This window comes from Myotis myotis, unplaced genomic scaffold (assembly GCF_014108235.1).
Source record: "Myotis myotis isolate mMyoMyo1 unplaced genomic scaffold, mMyoMyo1.p scaffold_m19_p_19, whole genome shotgun sequence".
In the NCBI taxonomy this organism is placed as follows: Eukaryota; Metazoa; Chordata; class Mammalia; order Chiroptera; family Vespertilionidae; genus Myotis; species Myotis myotis.
Genome location: NW_023416323.1, coordinates 13,145,773 through 13,166,810, shown reverse-complemented (window position 1 = coordinate 13,166,810; position 21,038 = coordinate 13,145,773). Strand labels below are relative to the sequence as shown.

Sequence of the window (21,038 nt, the reverse complement as noted above, 5' to 3'; positions counted from 1 at the left end):
CTTTTTTCCCCCCATAACTCCCCTCCTCCCAGTTCCCACCCCACCCTCCGCCCTCACTCCCCACCCACTGTCCTCATCCATAGGTGCACGATTTTTGTCCAGTCTCTTCCCGCATCTCCCACACCCCTTTCCCCCCCAAGAATAGTCAGTCCATTCCCTTTCTATGTCCCTGATTCTATTATGATCACCAGATTATTTATTCACTTGATTCTTAGATTCACTTGTTGATGCATATTTGTTGTTCATAATTTGTATCTTTACCTTTTTCTTCTTCTTCCTGTTCTTAAAGGATACCTTTCAGCATTTCATATAATACTGGTTTGGTGGTGATGAACTCCTTTAGCTTTTCCTTATCTGTGAAGCTCTTTATCTGACCTTCAGTTCTGAATGATAGCTTTGCTGGATAAAGTAATCTTGGTTGTAGGTTCTTGGTATTCATCACTTTGAATATTTCTTGCCACTCCCTTCTGGCCTGCAAAGTTTCTGTTGAGAAATCAGCTGACAGTCGTATGGGTATTCCCTTGTAGGTAACTGGGTTTCTTTCTCTTGCTGCTTTTAAGATTCTCTCTTTGTCTTTTGCTCTTGGCATTTTAATTATGATGTGTCTTGGTGTGGTCCTCTTTGGATTCCTTTTGTTTGGGGTTCTCTGCGCTTCCTGGACCTGTACGTCTATTTCTTTCACCAGGTGGGGGAAGTTTTCTGTCATTATTTCTTCAAATAGGTTTTCAATATTTTGCTCTCTCTCATCTTCTGGCACCCCTATAATTCTGATGTTGGTATGCTTGAAGCTGTCCCAGAGGCTCCTTACACTATCCTCGCATTTTTGGATTCTTTTTTCATTCCACCCCTCCGGTTGGGTGTTTTTTGCTTCCTCGCATTTCAAATCATTGACTTGATTCTTGCGCTCCTCTGGTCTGCTATTGGGTGTCTGTATAATATTCTTTATTTCAGTCAGTGTATGCTTAATTTCTAGTTGGTTCTTTATCATAACATCGAGGGTCTCATTAGATTTCTTGAGGATCTCACTACATTTATCGGCGGTCTCACCAGTCTTTTCGAGGGCCTTACTAAGTTTATCGGCAGCTTCTAGACAGTTCTTGAGAGACCTTAAAAGTGTGGTTTTGAGCTCTAAATCTTCCATTTCTGACATTTGTGTCCTGTTTCTTTGTCTCCGCATTTTTTTATCTTTTCTTGGTGCACCCCCTAGTGGTCTTTGTGCGCAGTCTTGTAGTTAAGCCTTGATTGTTGTCGGTAATACCAGGGGTGATTTGACCTGCAGGCTAACTGGCTATGAGAGTCAGCTGTGTCTGCAGTGGGAGAGCTTCTGTGCTGGATCTCTAGGGCGGTGCTAATCTAGCCTTTGCCTGAGGCTATCCAGCAAATGGTGCTGCGCCGGGCTTGGGCGGGGCGGGTCCCCGGGGATCTACAGGGCAGGCCGGAGCGAACAGTTATGGCGGCTCTCAGTTGCGTCCCTAGGGGCTCTGCCTCTCAGAGTCCCAGCAACTGCTGCAAACCTCGGAGAGAAAGCTGCCTTCGAGTTCTGACCGAAGCCAGACAGTCCCGCTTCTCCCGTTTGAGTCTGGGTCCCTAGAGACTCGCCCGGATCTGGAGCTCAGAGTCTGAAACTCCCTCCCGATTAAAAACAACAACCGCGCCCTCCGCCTCCAGCCCGCTCCGCACGTGCACTCCGCACCTGAGTATTTCACTTCAGCACTGCACCTCCTCTGAGTCTGGGTATGATATTCTCTTTCCTCCTAGTTGTAGAATTTCCACTCAGCCAGCCTTCCTGTGGTTCTGGATGATGTCTGTTCTGTCCTTTAGTTATATCTCTGAAGTGGTTGTTCGAGGCAGCAATCTCCGGCGTTAACCTATGCCGCCATCTTGGTTTCTCCTCCTGGACACATTTGTTATCTGGTTTCAACAATAAGTCCACTTAACATCTGTCAACTCAATAGTTACAAAGTTATTTTGTAATGAGAACTTTTAATATGTACTCTCTCAGTAACTCTCAAATATACAGCACAGTATTATTAACTATAGTCACCGTGCTGTACATTACATCCCCAGGACTTATTTTATAATTGGAAGTTGCACTTTTTGAACCCTGACATCCATTTTCCCACCCCTCCACCCCTATCTCTGGCAATCACCAATCTGTTCTCTATATCTATGGGTTTGTTTTGTTTTATGTTGTGTGTTTAAATCCCACTGTTCCCAGGAAGAGATCAGCCCGGAGCTAGTCAGCCTCAGGCAGGCCTGTGGTGTGTGGGTTCTTGACTTTGTGCAGGAAAGTTTCACAACATGAGTCCGGGTGATTTTGAGAGCACGTATATTAGAGCTGTGAACAGTGAAACAAGGAGGGGCTTAGGGTAGAAGAAGGAAGAGGAGAGAGATTAGGTGGGGCTGCTTTGGTTCTCTGGAAATGTTATAGGAAAGAAATGAGCTAAGGTGGGGCTGCTGTTAGTTCACGGAAAAGTGAGAAAGGGGGCCTTGGAGACAGGTTCCGGGGTTTAGCCGGCGATGAACTGCTACTGCTCATTGCTCCCCTGGTTGCAAGTCTCATGAAGTCCCAGGGCATCCTCCATAGAGAGCCCGTGCTGCCTTTGTCTTAAGGGTTGTATCTGCTTTCCAAAGGTGGGGACTTTAGAGGAGGTCCCATGGAAGGACCTCAATAGGATATTCATCAGCCTTTCAGGGTCACGGTCTCCTCTGATTGGCCAGTGCCAGGGCAGGGGGTCATTAGTTGTGGCAGCTGGTCCTGGCCTTGCCTGCCTGATTTTGCTGCTTTTCTGGGCCAGGAGCTGAAATACAACTGAGGCCTAGATGTCATCTCCAGGGAGGAAAGGTCAGGGGGTCTAAACCTCATGATCAGCGCTATGCCAGGCGGGGAAAGGCCACCTTGGGGACGAGGTCTGGCACCAGTTTTGCCTGTTGCTAGGTAGCTTCTAAATCTGGCTGTAAGTTGCTTGGCCAGTTTGTTCAGTTGTCTCAGTTTCCCCATTCCATTCGCCAAGGAATTTTTCTAACTTCTTAGTATAGCCTTCCTCACCACATACAAGGGAGATCATACATAATTGAGCAGAGGAGCGGCGAGGGCTGCCAGGGAGCGGGCAGAGTGGGCGCAGTGAATCAACCGTCCGCGTCCGCCCAGGAAACAACCGTAAAGCATTGTTTTTAAAAAGGTGTTACAGCATTTCCACTCATTCCTCTGGGCTAAGAGCCGCCCCGGAGGACTCCCCCCGGCTCTTTCCTGTTCTGGCACAGGGCACCCCCAGGCAGGGTGCGGAGCCTGCAGGCAGCCATGGGTGCCTTTGATCTGCTCCGGAACCGGAGGGTCCCTCACAGGTGACACCTCTCCAAAGACAGCACTTATCGGCATTTTCAGAACAAAGACTCAGATTAACGTAGAACAACGCCTTTCACACATGTGAGGGCCTCCAAAGGGAAAACCTATTCCCTTGACAGTAAGTAATGGCAATAAATATGACAGAGTTCAGGATTAGGAAGACACAGGGCCACAATAAAAATTAAAAATTAAAAAAATTGTCTACTTCTGTGCAATTGTATAAAGAAGCCTCCTCTGAGGGGACTTGGTCTGTGGCCTTATGGCTGGGCGGGGGGGGGGGGGGGGGGGGGGCGGGGGGGGGCGGAGAGGAGCGAAGGACAGGTGTCTTCTTCCAGGGCCCGTGCCTGGCCAGCACATCATCCCTCGGTTGGTGCCTTTGCTCACAAATCACACAGACACACAGGGAGGCCCTGCTGGAGGTCTGTCCTCTGTATAGTGAGCGGTGCATGCTGACTCTCAGGAGATGGTTACTGTTAGGTCGGAGAGAGCCCAGGATCAGATACATGCAGACATGACAAGATATTTGGCCGTCCCTCCACGGCTCTGGGTGCCCGCCTCTCCCTCCTCGTGGCTCTGGACCCATCAGGACCTCATCTCTTCAGCTCAGCAACTTTTCCCAGTTTGGCAGCATCAGCGGTGAGTCCCGCCCCGCCCCGTGCCGGTCCCAGGTGGCCGCCCGCCCGCCGGCATCTCTGTCCGTAAACCGTGGCCACGTCAGAGATTGCCTCTCCGGACCCTTCCAGGAAGGCTCCTCCGGACCTGGGGGGGTAGCAGGGATGCCTCTACCCCGCCCACGGTCCCTCTGTCCCTCCGTAGCGTGGGTTAAACTGCTGGGACGCCAGCCTTTAGCCCCGCAACAGGCCACGGGTATTGCGCACGGGGAATCCAAATTCCAAACCTGACCTGAGCACACCTCTAGGGTGCCTGCTCGCTGATCTGGCTAAACGCTGGGCCTGCCCCGGACCTGCGTCCTCAGTATGAAAACGGGACCCTGACTTTACCGTCACACCGACCTCAGTAATTTCTGCCAGCGAACTGGGAAATTTGCCCAAGTCTCTCTCTCTCAGTCTCTCTCTCAGTTTCTCTCTCAGCCTCTCTCCATCTCTCTGCGTTCCCCGTCCCTCCCCCAAAGTTCCTTCCGCCATTTCTCCTAGTCCTGTCCTTTCTCCTCCCTCCGGGCTGTCCCTGCGCCGTGCAGCTCCCCGCACCGCTGAGCCCTCGGTGTGTGTGGTGCATGTGGGGGTGGGTTCATGTGCTGTGTGTGGGTGACGGAGCGCCGTAATCATCATCATTGTCTCCGTGCTCTCCCACCCCCCCTTCACCAGAGGCCACCACAAATTCCCCCGGTGTAAGCCGCCGCTCTCCCACTGGCCTCGTGCCCCTGTCTGTCCACACTCTCCCCTCCTCCTCCCTGCTGGACCTTCCTCCAGCCATGCCTTCCCTCGACCCACTGGCCTCGCCTCCCCTCTTCTGCCCGCCCCACAGTGGCCGGGAACTCAAACCGCCTTTTACAACCCCATGCCCTCTGCCTCGCAGTCGGTCTGTCCGCGCACTGCTGCAGCCGCTAAAACCGTAGCCACTGCGGGAGCCGGCAACAAAGTCCCCTGCTGCCTCTGCCTGCTTTCCCAGTCGGTGCACACACGCGTCCGTAGGCTCTACCTTCCTTCTGTCCTTCCTCCTCCGTTCTGCCCCTGGGAGGTTGCAGCTTTTAAACTCAACTGCCAATACCTCTCCCAAGCCCACCCAGGCCACCTCTCCCACACTCTCCCCTCCCCTTACAGCCTGCCCTAGTAACCAGTACCCCACGCAGTGCCCTCTGTAAGGTCTAACTGCGCGCCTTCCTCTGTGGGCTCCGCCCCCATGACTGCCAGCACTTTAATTCACAGGTGGCCGACCAGTTCCCTTTGCGAGAGGTTGCAGCTGTGCTCTCTTCAGACCCTCTTAACAAGAAGCTTCCTTCTCCCCTAGAGCCCAAATCCTAAGAACGTCAGCTCCAAAACAGCCTCTTCCATTTCTTCGCCCATTCTACCCCTGCCATAGTCCCGTCAGGAACTGAGGGCATAGTCTGAATCTATGCCCCCCACTCTCTAACCCGACCTTTAAGGTCTTTATTAGTCCTCAAACCCAGGTCCGAGATCGAGTGAAAAATGGCCTTGAAGGTTCTTAATGCCCTGGAGGAGCAGGCACAGTCAGAATGGGAGGCCTGCCTTCCACAGGAGGTGGACCTGCAGTCACGCCTTAGTTGTTTGTGGCCCTGAGGTGGACGGCAGCCGCCATGGCCCCAAGGGGGCTATGAGCGGTGGGGGTGCAACGAAAGGAACGCCACCGGAGAATGCTTCAAATGCGGAAATGAAGGCCACTGGGCAATGCAGTGCCCCTGGCCCCGAGCTCCGACCAAGCCCTGCCCGGCATGCGGTCAAAATGGTCACTGGAAGAGTGACTGTCCCTGGAAAAGTGGCGGGCCCTCTACGACCCACCCGCTGGCCATGTTGGAACTGGCTGAAGACTGAAGAAGCCCAGCCTCGATGACTCCAGTCCCCTCGCTGAGCCTCGGGTCACAATGAAGGTAGTAGGTCACCTTCCCGGTTGACACGGGGGCTGCCTTCTCTGTCCTGCCCTCCTTTTTAGGGCCCCTTTATCCTTCCAAGATCTCGGACATGGGTATTGACGGCAAATCCACCTGCCCTCTGGCCACTGGACCCCTTCCCTGCCTCCTTGATGATAGCATGCCCCATGCCCCTGTTAGGACGAGACATCCTCACCATCCTAGTGGCCACTCTGCAGTCACTCTGAGCCCTTCAGCTTCCCTGCTCCTCCCACTCCTGGCCCCCTCCCTTTACAGGGACACCGATTCTCCACTGCCATGCGTCCCGTCATGGGGCCCTGTTGTCCCAGACCACAGTAGCCTAGCTCAGTCTTTGCCTAGCTCAGTCGTCGCCTACCTCAGTCTTCGCTGTGAACGCCTTTTCTCCTTCTCCGCCACAACTGTCCCCTCCTCTGAACTGAAAACTGCTCTGACCTTACCCCATCCCCCTCCACCCTCCCCAAAGGAAAAAAATGCGGCAGTTTTAAAATCCAAGCGGCTAGAGGCCTGGGAACAGGCTGCGCGACCTGCTCCCTCCCTCTCCGCCTTTTCTCCAGCCTCCAGGTCCCTGGCTTCCACTGCTCCTTCCATTTTCCTTTGGATATCAGCGCATTCTAACATTTTCTCCCACTTTCGCTGCAATACCTACCTCTCTCAGGCTCACCGAGTGCCTCCCACCATCCCCGAAGAAGATTCGGCGACACCATCCAGGACCGGATGACCCATCATTCCTCACAGGCTCTTACCTGGCAAGGGACCCTCCAATTCTGCTCAGGTTTTTCATATTTTCAGGTGAAACGGACACGGAATGATGAGGGAGTCATCAATTCTACTGTCTGGATGGGAAATCCTCTAGTGTCGCTCTCTATTTACGAACCCTGGACCTACTCCTATGCCCACCCTCATCAACACAACTTTCCATCTACTCTCTGACATCAGTCCCTCCTCCTCTACATCCTGCTGGATTTCTGTCACTGGCTTGAACCCTCATCATAGCCACTCAATTCCAACCTATTGAACCATCTAACTAAACTCTCTCTAGAAATTCGCAGCTCCTGGCCGGACCTCCTGCCCATGGCCCTGACCAAACTCCAGCTACACCAAGGAGCCCCACTTTCTTGAGCCCTTTTGACTCTTCTTGCTCAACCACTGTCTTCTTACTGATCCCCCTCCCCTGGGTACGTCTCTCCCATATCTGTCTTTAACCAGGCAATTGCTCCGAGAACACGAGAACAGGTTTCTGCCCAAGCCAGAGCCGACCGACCAGGACTCCCAAGACCAGCCCTTCACCCTGGTGACTCGGTCCTCCTTAAGAACCTACAACCACAAGCCTTGGAGCCTAGGTGGACGGGACTTCACACTGTAATCCTCACAGCCCCCACTGCGGCCACGCTGCTTGGCGACCCCAGCTTGACGACCTGTCCTGGCACCGCCTCTCCAGACTCAAGAGGAACCCGGAGCAGCATGACATCTATAAATGTGAGGTGTTGGGCCCCACTAAGGTCTGCCTTAACCGCCCTCCCCTCCTCCTTCCTTCTCCTCCCTGCCGTGTGCAACCTACACCCACCCCCACCCGCTTATGTGTGGAGGTTCAAGGTCCGTGAAACCCACCACCAGAACAGCAAACAAGTCACCTGGCAGGTAGGATCTCAGGACTGCCCTCTGTTCGGATGTCAGACAAAGATCCAGATGGCTGTCAACATCCAGTCAGTGTCCAATACTGGCTGACCCTATGTCTGTTTTGCTTATGACCAGTGGAACCCAGACAGGTGTAATCAAGATGTCAACACCTATGGGGTTGCCACGGGAGAGACTGTCATACCACACCGCAGCCAGTCTCACCAAGGCCAGCCCAGGTACCTTCTTTTGGTGCAACGGCACCTTAAGGAACTGCATGAACTCCTCTTAACCCTAGCCTTGCTTCGTGGTCACAGTAGTTCCCCAACTAACCTTGTATGGAGAGTCGGAGCTCACTGGTTGCTCCCTCCATCCCATCCCTGGACCCGCTGGGCTGCCTTCCTCCCTGTCATGTTAGAGGTGAGTATCGCTACCTCGGTAGGCCTCACTGGGGGGCCCTCGGGAACAGTCTGGTCACTGCTCAGTACTTTAATGACAAGCTCCAGTTAGCCCTGGAGTCTACTACCGCCTCTTTTTAGCCTCCCTACAGTGACAAGTGACATCAGTAGCCCAAGTAGCCCTACAGAACCAGCTCGCCTCAGACCTTCTGACTGCAGAAAAAGGAGGAACCTGCATATTCCTTCAGGAAGAATGCTGCTACTACATCGAGTCGAGTAGTGGAGCAAAACGTAAACGTACAGACCCTGACTAAGCTGACTGAAGAAATACATGCAGGACACTTCCAGGACAACTCTCCTTCTGGCTGGTTCCAAAGCCCCTTAGCCACCTGGGTCCTACCCATGATAGGGCCCCTGAGTCTCATCTGTGTTCTTTTTTCTCCTAGCCCCCTGCCTCCTCAAGTTCATCCACTCCCGGATCTCGGAGATGTCACGAGTGACTGTGAATCAGCTCCTGCTCCATCCCTACACTCGGCACCCCTCCGACCTGCCTCTGCCAAACCCTGGCCTTTAACTGCCCCCCCCTCCCTTCGCCGCCCATGGTCAGCTGGAAGCAGCCAGAACGAGTCACCGTCCCTTATCACCAAAAGGCCGGGATGTTAGGTCGGAGAGAGCCCAGGATCAGATACATGCAGACATGACAAGATAATGGACTTCCCCTGGAATTTCTCACAGATCAAGGTGCCAGACACAGATACCAGCTTCTTCTCCCTGAATTCACATACCCCCACACAGATAAGAACTTCGTCCTGAATATTCCGCCCATTCCCTGCAGCAGAGAATTCCTCAGCTCATGTCCCTGCCCCTCACCCAACCGCAGTATAAAAAAAGCGCCCCCCTCCCTGTTGGCGTGAATCCACGTGCCCTGTCCTTGGGGTATGTGGGTCTCCCGGGGACGCAGAATAAACCTTTTCCTTTCCTTTCTTTTCTGATTCACTGGACTCTATTTCTTGCGCCGCCTCCTGAGCCACCTAACCTAACAGTTACATATTTATTATCCTTTCTCTGGGTTTATAGAATACTTCCTTCTTGAGTGAAATTACTTGTGCGTGCCCCTTGCCCAGTGGTGGAAGGAAAGGCCAGGGCTGTGAAGGGAACTACAGATGCGTGTGTCTCAGGCAGGTCCATCCAAGGGGAGCGCGGGGCGAGTAGAGGTGGGGGGAGGGCCTGGCATTTAAGCAGAGGGCAGAGCCCAGAGAGATGGCTGTGCAGAGGCTGTGCAGAGCCCAGAGGTGCTTGGGCAGCGGCCAGGCTGGAGCAGAGCAGAGTGCTGGCCTGGGCTCTCCACAGAGGGTGGACTGTGGGTGCAGGACACCTGAGGAGCCTTCGTGCTAATAAGAAGCCCATGTAGAGACCGAGAAGGGGCCCCTGACCTTCAGGTCTAGGAGTTGGGGAGTGTTCCCCTGCCGGCTGACCCTCCCACTGAGCCCCGCTGCTGAGGAGGCAAGGTGACAGCCACCCAATCATCTCAGGACTGAGGGGGACAAGTGGGTCCATGCCGGAGGGTCCACAGACCCTGGCTGGTGGGACCACAGTTGGGAGCCTTTGAGGCCTGGGGAGCTGACCCTGTGATAGGGAAAATGAGATATTTTGGGGGCCTAGCAATCTGAATCTGTGCCAGTAACCTAATGCACATTCCTGTTAGCCTATAGTGTAGTCACTGCCCCTTCCTTAATTATCTGGTCTTGCAAGACCTGTTTACCTAAGTGCTCCCATTTTACAGAGGCCATAAACCATGAACAATACACAATCCCCAGAGGGGGTTATCAGTGCTGGCAACAGGCCAGGCCTTTAGGTGTGGTCTCACAGCCCCCATCCCAACACACGGGGCTTTTTGCAAAGCCCACGAAAGGTCCAGAAGTCCCAGCCATATTTGGGGACAAAGAAACCAAAAGGGGATAAAGGGAGAGCTTCCTCCATATTGGTTTGCTCATGATTTGGAGAGAAACAGTCTCCCCTGAGTCATTGTACTAGTACATGCGAAACATCTGACAATAAATGAGTTTTTCCTGTGTCTCCAAGTACCCCTGTGTATTTTTCGGTCTCTTGGTAAATTCCGTAACATCTGAGGCTCTCCCTGCTCTTCTATCCCCCGCCCCCCCACCCCCCTTCCTCTCTCGCTGCTGGGCCTGTTACTGGCTCACCTCAGGGTCCAGGCTTTTAAATCTCTGGGATCCTCCTATTTCTCTCCCTGCCTCCGGCCCATTTCTGCTGGTTGCACGTTAAACTTTGCATCCATCCTGGGCATCGCAGAGCCAGTGCTGAGAGGGCGCAGGTGGCTGGCTGAGGCAGGGACAAGCGAGAGAGGCCTGCCAGGCAGGATCCGCACTCCCTCCCCTCACATTTCCTCAGGCTGCTCCCTGGAGAGCCTTTGCAGCAGTCCTTCCCCGAAACATTCTTACTCTCATTGAAGCTGCTCTTCCTGGCAGAGTGTTTCTTCTCTCTCTCTCTCTCTCTCTATCTCTTTCCCTTTCTCCCTTTCTTTTCCGTTCTTCCTTCCCTTCCTTCCTATACATTTTTATTGATTTCAGAGAGGAAGGGAGAGCCAGAGACATCAATAATGAGAAGAAACATCAGATGAGAGAGAATCATTGATCAGCTGCTTCCTGCATGCCCCCTACTGGGGATCGACCCGAAACCCAGGCATGTGCCCTTGACTGGGTTTGAACCCTGGACTTTTCTCTTGCAGGCCGACGCTCTAGCCACTGAGCCGAACGGGCTAGGGCATGGCCGAGCGTTTCCTGTGGCTCTTAGCGACTGGGGTGCACTGATTCACATCTCACCACAGCGGCCCATCTTCCTGTGCCAGCCTCCCACTGCCCAATGCGCCCCCAGAGCCCCCACCAGGACGTCTTGCTGTTCAGCGGACCCATCCTGGAGCAGGGCAGTTGGCCCGGGGCTGGCAGGTTTGTTCTCCAGGGAATCCATTCCAGGGCCCCCAGTCTACACGGAAGGCCCCACAGAGGCCAGAATGAAAACAGAGACCCCTCCCCAGCCTGCCCCCAGAATTTGGGCAGCTGGGGTTACTGGCACAACCCAGGGCTTGATGGAAGGTTGAGGGGAGCAAATGGGCACGCTTTCGCTAAGAATAGCGGAAGTAATTCCAGAAGAAATAGCTAGGAGAGGGCAAAGTGGCTGCCTCTGAGCAGGGGAATCCCAGGCGGGGTCTCGCTGCCGGTTCCCACTTCTGTCTGTGGCCTGTTCGCCACACCCTTGCCGGATGCCCTCTGTTCCCTCACGTACCTGTCTGCGAACCCCCCTCCCCCCAACCCACTCACACACACATCCCCACTCCGGCGGCCATGCACCGTCTGGGCACTTCTACTGGAGAGAAGCACGCAGCTGGCTGAGCGGGGCGGGCAGTCCCGTGCGCCCCCAGTGAGCACTCTGTGGTCCTCACACCTTTGTCGTCGTCTCCCCTCCCCCATACCTGCGTGGCGGCTGGATGGGGATGAAGAACACGGCCTTCATCTATTCACCTTCTGCATCCACACTCTGGGAGCACCCACCCTCCTCCTGGGATCAAGCGAGCGGCCCTGTCCCTGCTCAGCTTGCCCAGGGCCCACGCCCCTCCTGTCCCTGCTGCAGTCCTGGTCCTGCCCTCTCCCACTATGCTCTTCCATTTTCATCCATAAACACGGATCTCCCACAGTCTCCCAACCCCACAGAGCCCTCAGTGCTGGCCCCCTCCCAACACCAGACAGCAACACTTCAAAATCTTTGATTTGGTCTCATGTCTCATTTACTTTCACAATGATTTACTGGAATTTTTATTTTGCTAATTTTGCCTCATTCTCCCCTCCTCCCAATTGATTTTTCAGAGAGAAAGGGGGAGAAAGAAACATTGATGTTAGAAACATTGATCAGCTGCCCCTCCCCACCAGCCCCTGCATGCACCCCAACTGAAGATCGAACCTGCAACCTGGGTATGTGCCCTGACTGGGAATCGAACCCACCACCCTTTGGCACACCAGCCAGGGCTGACTCATTCTTTTAAATGTACAAGAGATCATCCAATGTCTATGTATGTTTTAAAAACAATAAATGCAATGTGCTGACCACTGAGCACGGGGAGCAGGCCCCCTCCCCCCGCCCCCTCTGCCCCCCCAACACACACATGCCTCCTGAGTGAGGAGCTGCATTTCCGGTTTGCAATCACCTTGCTTTTCCATTTAGTTTTACCACACACACACATATTGCTTCGTTTTGCATAGTTTTGAACACTATATGATTGGAATCACACTGCAATTCTGTTGAGATTCGCTATGTTGGTGCAACCCAAGAATGTTTTCTGTTGATGTGTGTGTACTTCATTCTACATATGCTATCCATCCTCCTGCCCCAAGGAAATTTTAGGGGTTTCCATTTTCTAGCTGCTATGAGCATGCTACTCTGGCCATGCCTGTGAATTTTTTTCCTTGGTGCACACACGAACAAACTTTCTAGAACATAAACATACATATAAACACACAAGAGTGGAATTGCTGGGGCAATGGCTACTTGCACTCTCAATCTTACCATTTAATGACATTGTTTCCCAAACTTGCTAAGCTGGCATTGTCAGACATTGTTATGTTTCTGACAGGCTCAGTGTTGTGGCACCATGGCTCCCGTGTTTGCCCGTGCCGCCTCTGTCAGCTGTTGGTATTGCTCCCGCTCCATGGCTTGCCCTGCCACTGGGGGAAGAGTTCTTCATTTAATGTAGTCAAATGTATGACTCTTTCCCTCTGTGGTCACAGCTTTTTGCATCTTGTTTAAGAACTCCTTCCCTGCCCTGGCTTGGTGGATAGAGTGTCAGGGTCCCAGGTTTGATTCCAGTCAAGGGCACATGCCCGGGTTGTGTGTCCGATCCCTAATGGGGAGTGTGCAGGAGAGAGCTGATCGATGATTCTTTCCCATCATTGATGTTTCTCTCTCTCTCTCTCCCCCTCTCTGAAATCAATAAAAATATATTTAAAAAAAGAAGTCCTTCCCTGACCAGAAGTTATGAATTGTCTTCTAGAAGCTTAGTGTTGTTTTTTCACTAAGGAGAAAAGACGACTTGTTTAAAATATGGTGTTGGAGGAGAGCTCTATGGACACGATGGACCACCAGAAAGATGAACAAGTGGGTCTAGAGCTAATTAAGCTAGAAACATTGCTGGAGGCAAAAATAGCAAAACAGAGCTGTCCTACGTCTGGCGCATCACGAGAAGGCAGGGTTCTTTGGAAAAGACAAAAATACTGGGAAAAACAGAAGGCAGCAGGGAAAGAGGAAGAGCAAATATGAGACGGACGGACTCATAGAAGCCTCCACACGCCTGTATCTGCAGGGGCTGAGCAGGGCTGCTGCGGACGGGACACTGGACATCACTCCCTCACAGGGTTGCCGGAGTCGGAGCTGATTCGATGGCACATAATACACACATGTATGTAATTTCAACACCCCTTGTGGCCATGTTTTAGAAAAAAACAAAAACAGATGAAATCAATTTTAATGATTTATGTAACCCAACAGATACAAAATGCTATCTCAACATATAAGCAACATAGACATTACCAATGAGATATTTTACATTCTTTTTTTCATAATAAGTCTTCAAAATCTGGTATATATTTTATGCTTATAGTACATTTCAATTTGGGTGCTATTTTCCATCAGAAATACTTAATGTTTAGGTTTCATAAAATTTATCGTAGAAAAGTGAGGCTCCCGTACCCTCAGGCTCTCACACGCAGCAGCTCCCCTGTAGCTGCAGACCCGCTGGCTCTGGGAACTCACGGCTCGGGGCCTGTGCTGGCTGTGCTCTTCTGAGCACGCGTGGGCTGTACCCAGGTCTACCGTTGTCACTGCTGTTGTTCTCAACAAACAGTGCAGAGATAAGCACCTAATGTATATTCGCTTAATAAATAAATCAAAATCAATACCATCCAGAACTCCGCGCTCCTTAGAGTTGGAAAACCCACTGCTCTAAAGAGAATGGCACTTTGGGGAAAGGATGGTGTCTCCCATTCTTCTCAGAGGTCGAGGGGCAAAGGGATCACTTCTGATCCCACTGCCTCCCGCAGGGCTCAAATGAAAAACTACGCTCACCCCAAACTCACACCCATATCTGTGCCCGGCTGCTCTCTCCACTCAGACCTGGCCTCCCAGGATGGCTGCACAGTTATGCCAGAGCAGCGGGCTCGTTTGAGATCGCGGTCATGTTTGTAACTGTTTGCCTTGGGTTACTGTCAACTTGATCAGGACCTTTCTACAGCCACGCAGGCCCTCACCAGGACCAAGACAGAATGGAACCGGGTCCTGCTCTGACTGGAAAGCTGCAGGAGGAATAGGTGCCCCTTCCCAGCAGTTCCAGGTCTCTGTGGACCAGTCTGGCCTCATTGCCACCCCAACTTCCAGGCCCCAAACCCCTCCTCTGCTCCTGAGTTCTTGCCTCTGCACACCTCCCTCTGTCCTGCTCCAGCTTCCGAACCCTGGTCCATCCTGCAAGGCCCGGGGCATTTGTCCCTCCCTGAAGCGTCTGACAGCCTGTTCCCTGCCTCAGTTGCCTGCCCTTGCAAAGTACATTTGTGTGTGTAGTAAACAAGGCAGAAATGTAAAAATGTTCACTTCTCAAGGAAGAAGATGTTCTCATGGAGGCAGGGAAAATCCAGGAGGACCGAAGTGGTTGTCTAGGTGGGGACGATGGCAGTGTTCCCACAGACAAGCCACCCTCCGACACAGGTCCGGGAGGTGGGACTGCGGGCTGCACCTCTCACCTGACTACGGATTATTGGCAAACTCCCTTGAAATAACAAAGCTATTGCTAAGTTATCATGTAGCTCCAACTCCTGGTGAGTCTTTCTACCCCTTGAAAATGACAGTAAATTACAACTGTCGTTAATAAAATGTACAAGAGCTAGGATATTCTATCTCAGTTTTCCATCTAGCAATCAAAGCGCTCAGACGTAACTTTTACAGATGACCAAGGACAATGCCAGGGCTTATTTGCTCATCTGAACAACACAGGCCTCAGTGAGGAGGGGTTTTGTAAAACGTGCCCCAGGATTCCACCCTCGGCACCACTGCCTAGGGTCCTCTGGGGCCTGCTGCCCGGGTTCTTTCAGTGCTGGGGCATGCAGCCCGTTAGCTGGCATCACCAGCAGCAAGTCCCAGTGGCTGGTCCTGAGAGGCTGGGACAGTCTAACCAAGGAGGTGGCACAGAGCGGAGCAGAACCACAGCCCCCAGCATCCTTCTCGGTGTGGCAGGGGCGGGGCCCCCCTTGGTGCTCAAAGTGAGGCTCCCAAAGGGGGAGGGGACTGTGTGACCCCGCAAGAAGTACCTTCCCGGGAGGAGAGAGAAAGCTTAGGGAGAGGGCGCAACACGTTTTGCACAACTTACCGCTGCATGGGTACCAGCACCTAGATTTCTACCGAACAACAAAATGCTACCCAGAGCTGATACACAGAGACCCTCGCTGCTGCTCCCCTGCTGGGCGCAGCCAATAGACCGACCTGACACAGCACGCGAGCTGGTCCCGTTGGCCATTCCCTCCGTGCTTTCTAGGAGCCAGGCGATGGGCCAGCTCATCGGGCGTTACCCGAGCAGGGGGTCTCACGAGCCATTCTCAATGGCAGCGTGGCAAGAAGACACGCCCTGGCTAGCATAGAGTGTAGTAGCACATTGTTAAAGTGAAGCAGAATGTAAAACATGAATTAAGCTTCTGAGACAGTTTATTTCTTCCTGGCCCTGAGAGGAAAACACTGTTAGGTGGGAGTTTGCCTTTTCCAGTTCTGGGCAAGGCAGACTTTTCGGGCCCAGGTCCTAGCCCAGGGGCTCCTGCAGACCCTGGCGGGGGGAGGGAGGCGGCTTCATGTCACAGTAGCTGAGGCTGCAGCCATCCAGCACGTCGCCCTGAGCGAGGCCCTCGAGGCGGGGATCCTCGGAGGCTCTGGTGCCGGTCCACACGCCTGTCCTCTCCAGTGTCGCCCGGAGAAGTTCTCGGATTCTTTGGTTTTCCTTGGAGGTAGACTCCCAAACAACTTCAAGCTCACCTTCCACTGCTCTGAGAAATAACCAAAACAAAGGGAAAGTTTAAAGCCACACAATTAAAAAATGCTTGGATGGCCCACGAACCCTAAGGCAGCAAGCACTCAATGGAGGTTTGCTTGCACCAGAGAACAGAGCCCAGCGGGCTCCGGTTGGGAAGCCGGGACTCCCAGTGTTGCACGAAACACCGAGGTCCCCTGGAAACAGAAAGGAAGACTAAGGCACCGGCTGAACACAACTTACCCTTCCTCTCCAATGTTGCCATTGCCTTCACGTTGACATCAATGTACCTACTCTTTGTTTTTCTACAGAATTATACTGCATAAACATAAGATACAATAACTGAAGTGGCTGACCTATATACACAGCACAATGGCCCGGCCGAGAGCACCCATGTACCGTGCGCCCTCTAGGCTGCTCCTCTGTCCCCTCTGCTTGTCCCCACTGTGACCTGGCCAACACTCGGGCACCTTTCACAGGCACCCACCATCGAGCCACTGTGGGCCCAGACATAAAGAATTAGTAAGGGGTCTGGCCTGGTGGCTCAGCTGGTTGGAGTGACCCCCGTGCACAGGAAGATCGTGGGTTCGACCCCTGGTCAGGTGCATGCCTAGGTTGCAGGGTTTGATCCCCAGGCAGGACGTGTATGGGATGCAACCGATCGACGTCTCTCTCACATTGATGTTCCTCTCTCTCCCTCCCTCTCTGGAATCAATCATTTAAAAAATAGAATTAGTACGAGGTAAGGAGGGAACCACAGGGGAATGGGGCTCCTAATGGAGGACACAGAGACGACTGGCCTAGACCATGTGCCAAGAGGGTGAGTGCCCGGAGGGAAACAGGCTTGAGAAAACGAAAGGACGATGAAGCAGATTTTCCTGAGCAAGGACTGTGTGACAAGCACCATGTGGGCTCAGGAAACAGGGCAGACAAAGGTATCCATGTCCTCACAGGGCCGTGGTCCCCTGGGGGAACAGACCAGGGTATCAGCCCCCACTTCCCTGGATGATGAGCCCTTTGGGGGACTGTGAGGAGGCCAGCTTCATAGACAATGGGAGATGGTTATGGAAAATGTTAGAAACTGAATTATCAGGTGGGCTTAGCACTGTTGTTTAAGGAAGAAAACACTGAGATTCAGGGAGGCCAGTGACATGCCCACTTGTTCAGTTTTCACTTTTCTTATGAACTGTTACTCCTTCCAAGTCCCATGATGCCCACTGAGGGTTGGGCACTACTTAAGTAAACCATGTCCCCCCAAGCCTCCAGACTTTTGTTTCTAGCACAAAAACACCCAGATGTCTGACAAATCACAGCAACGAATCAGGATAAATGTATGGCTAAACTAAAAACAAACAATAGGAAATCTCTAAGGGCAGAAAAACTGAAGACTAAGCTGAAACCACAGAGGTGGGTAAACAAAATGTTGGTATTTCTTTGAGGCCAAAGTCCATGCAAGAACCCAGCTTTCTATGGAGTGGAGAGTAGGTCTTGGGCCCATGAAAACTGGGTGTGACCAAACCCAAAACTCTCCATGTTTTTCCTCTTCTTCCCAGATACACCCTGAACTATGTGCTCCAGAATTAGGCAGGGAAATGGAGGCACAAGGATGACCCTCACAGACAGGATGTTTTGGTGGGAAACCTGCCAATCTTCAAAAGAAACCTTCCTGTGAGGGTAAGAGTCTTCCGTTTGCAAATACATCTGGCGTTTGAATCTATATTGTTCCCCATGATTGGGCATCCCCAGGCCCTGACTGTAGTGTATCAGGAGTAAAAAGCCAGCCATAACCGGTTTGGCTCAGTGGATAGAGCGTCAGCCTGTGGACTGAAAGGTCCCAGGTTCAATTCCAGTCAAGGGCATGTACCTTGGTTGTGGGCACATCCCCAGTAGGGGGTGTGCAGGAGGCAGCTGATCGATGTTTCTCTCTCATCGATGTTTCTAACTCTCTATCCCTCTCCCTTCCTCTCTGTAAAAAAATCAATAAAATATATTTTTTAAAAAAAGAGTAAAAAGCCATTTTTGAGACAATCAGGAAAAGAACCCACTGAAAATACTAAACCAGCAGTCACCAACCTTTCGGACCTCATGGACCACCGTTGGTGACCGCTGTAAACAGTACATTGGATATGACCAAAGAGAGAATTAGTAAACTGGAATGTTGAGCAGAGAAAATCACCCAGAATGCAGTACAGAAAAATATATGATATTAATGAGTTGTATAATAGAAATGTAATGAAGGCATCATGGATATTTTAAAAGTCCTTTTGTGGTTTTTCAGTGCATAGGTCCTTCACATCCTTTAAGTTTATTCCTAGGAATTTTATTCCTTTTGATGGAATTGCAAATGAAAAAGCTTTTTTCATTTTTCTGAAATTTCATTGTTAGTCTATACAAAGGCAATGGATTTTTGTACATTGATTTTGTATCCTATAACTTTACTGTATTTTTTTTCATTTGTTTCTAATAGCTTTTTTTAAAATTTAATATATTTTATTGATTCTTTACAGAGAGGATGGGAGAGGGATAGAGAGTTAGAAACATTGATGAGGGAGAAACATTGACCAGCTGCCTCCTGCACGCCCCCCATTGGGGATGTGCCCGCAACTAAGGTACATGCCCTTGACCGGAATCAAACCTGGGACCCTTGAGTCCGCAGGCCGATGCTCTATCCAGTGAGCCAAACCAACCAGGGCTCTAATAGCTTTTTGATGTTAAAGAGTTATGTCATCTGCAAAAAGTTAATAATTTTACTTCTTCATTCCTAATTTGGATGCCTTTACTTCTTTCTTTTGCCTGATTGCTCTGGCTACACCTTCCGGCACTATGTTGAATAAGAGTGGTGATGCCAAGAATGGGCATCCTTATCTTATTCCTGATTTTAGAGAAAAAGCTTTCAGTTTTCCAACATTCAATATATTAGCTGAGGGTTTGTCATATATGGCCTTTATTATGGTGAGCTTTCTTTTTATACCCATTCTATTGAACATTTTAATCATAACTGGATGTAGTATCTTATTAAATGCATTATCTGCATCTATTGATACGATCATATGATTTTATCCTTTATTTTATTGCTATGATGTATCACATGGGACCAATTTATCTTTTTAATGTATTGTATTTGACCTGCTAGTATTTTGTTTAAGATTGTTGCATCTATATTCATCAGAGTTATTGGTCAGTAATTTCCTTTTTTGTGTGTTGTCCTTGCCAGGTTTTGGTTTCAGGATAATGATGGCCTGTAAAATGAATTAGGAAGTATTGCCTCTTCAATTTTTCATGAGTTTGAGAAGAATAGATATTATGTCTTCTTTAAATATTTGGTAGAATTCACTAGTATAACCATCTGGTTCTGGACTTTTACTTTTTGGGAGGTTTTTGATGACTCTTTAAATTTTCTTACTGTTGATTAATCTATTTAGATTTTCCAGATCTTCATGGTTTAGTCTAGGAAGGTTATGTATTTCTAAGAATTTATCTTTTTCTTCTAGGCTATTGAATTTGGTGGCATATGTAGCATGTCACAGCATTCTGGTATAGTCCTTTGTATTTCTGTGGGGTCCACTGTAACTTCTTTTTCATTTCCGATTTTGTTTGAGCCTTTTCTCTCTTTTTCCTAATTAAAATGTTTTCAAAGAGCCAATTCTTTGTTGCATTAGTTTTTTCTATTGTCTTTTTGTTTTCTATTTTATTAATTCTGATCTAATTTTTATTATTTCCTCCCTTCTACTGAGTTTGGGCTTTGATTGTTCTTTTTTTCTAGTTCTATATGGTGAAATGTTATTTGAGATTTTTGTTTCTTGAGGTAGGCCTGTAATGATATAAATTTCTCTCTTATAACCATTTTGTATGAATTCCCTAAATTTTGATGTCATATTATTCTCACTTGTCTCTATGCATTTTTTTTTCTTTTTTCTTTTATTTCTTCTCTGACCCAGTCATTGTTTAGTAGCATGTTATTTAATCTCCATATATTTGTGATTTTTTTCCTGCTTTCTTTGTGCAGTTTCCAATTTCAAAGCATTGTGTTTGGAGAATATACTTGGTATGATTTCAATCTTGAACTTATTGAGGCTAGTTCTGTGTCCCAACATATGGTCTATCTTTGAGAATGTTTCATATGCACTAAAGAAGAATGTATAATCTGGTGTTTTGGGATGAAAACTTTGTAAATATCAATTATGTGCAATTGGTCTAATGTGTCATTTAAGGTCAATATTAATGTCTTATTGATTTTCTGTTTGAATGATCTATCTATAGATAACAATGGGGTAGTTAGGTTTACTACTATAATTGTGTTTTTGTCAGTTTCTGCCTTTAGTTCTATTATCAGTAATTACTTTTTATATTTTGGTACTCTCTGATTGGTGCATATATATTGATATGTCCCCTTTATCATTATAAAATGCCATCTTCGTCTCATTACCTTTTTTAGCTTGAAATCTATTTAGTCTGATATAAGTATGGCTATACCCACTTTTCTCTGGATGCCATTTGCTTTGGAGCAAGCATGTCAAACTCGTGGCTGGCAGGCTGCATGCCTCGTTGCTTTGGGGTATCATTTACCATCCTTTTCCTTTGAGTCTATGTTTGTCCTTGCAGCTGAGATGTGTCTCCTGAACGCAGCATACAGTTGGATTTTGTTTTGTAATCCAACCTGCTACTTTGTGTGTGGTTTTTGTTGTTGTTGTTAATCTTCACTGGAGGATATTTTTCCATTGCTTTCAGAGAGAACGGAAAGGAGGGGGGGAGGGGGAGAGAAACATCAATGTGAGAGAGATACATCAATTTGTGGCTTCCCACATGCGCCCTGACTCGGGTCAGGGATTAAACCTGCAACCCAGGTATGTGCCTTTGACTAGGAATTGAACCTGCAACCTTTCAGTGCCTGGGATGACACTCTAACCATTGAGCAACAGTGGCCGGGACAAGATGAACCTCTAAAAAAAAAAATGACAAAAAACATCATAACAGCAAAAATGAAACAGAGAAGACAATGGAATATGCTGAGAGAAAAAAAAC

At 50.0% G+C, this 21,038-nt stretch overlaps 1 protein-coding gene across 4 annotated transcripts in view; it reads right to left on the bottom strand.

The window, feature by feature from the left end:
- Positions 1-15,682: 15,682 nt before the first annotated feature.
- CEP89 (centrosomal protein 89) overlaps positions 15,683-21,038 on the bottom strand; it is a 73,637-nt gene continuing 68,281 nt past the window's right edge. For 3 of the 4 annotated variants that reach the window (XM_036346528.1, XM_036346530.1, XM_036346533.1), the window contains one exon: positions 15,683-16,032. In XM_036346528.1, the coding sequence (XP_036202421.1) occupies positions 15,792-16,032 (241 nt within the window). In that variant the 3' untranslated portion in view covers positions 15,683-15,791. The remainder of the gene's footprint in view (positions 16,033-21,038) is intronic. The other variant, XM_036346532.1, reaches the window with a different exon arrangement.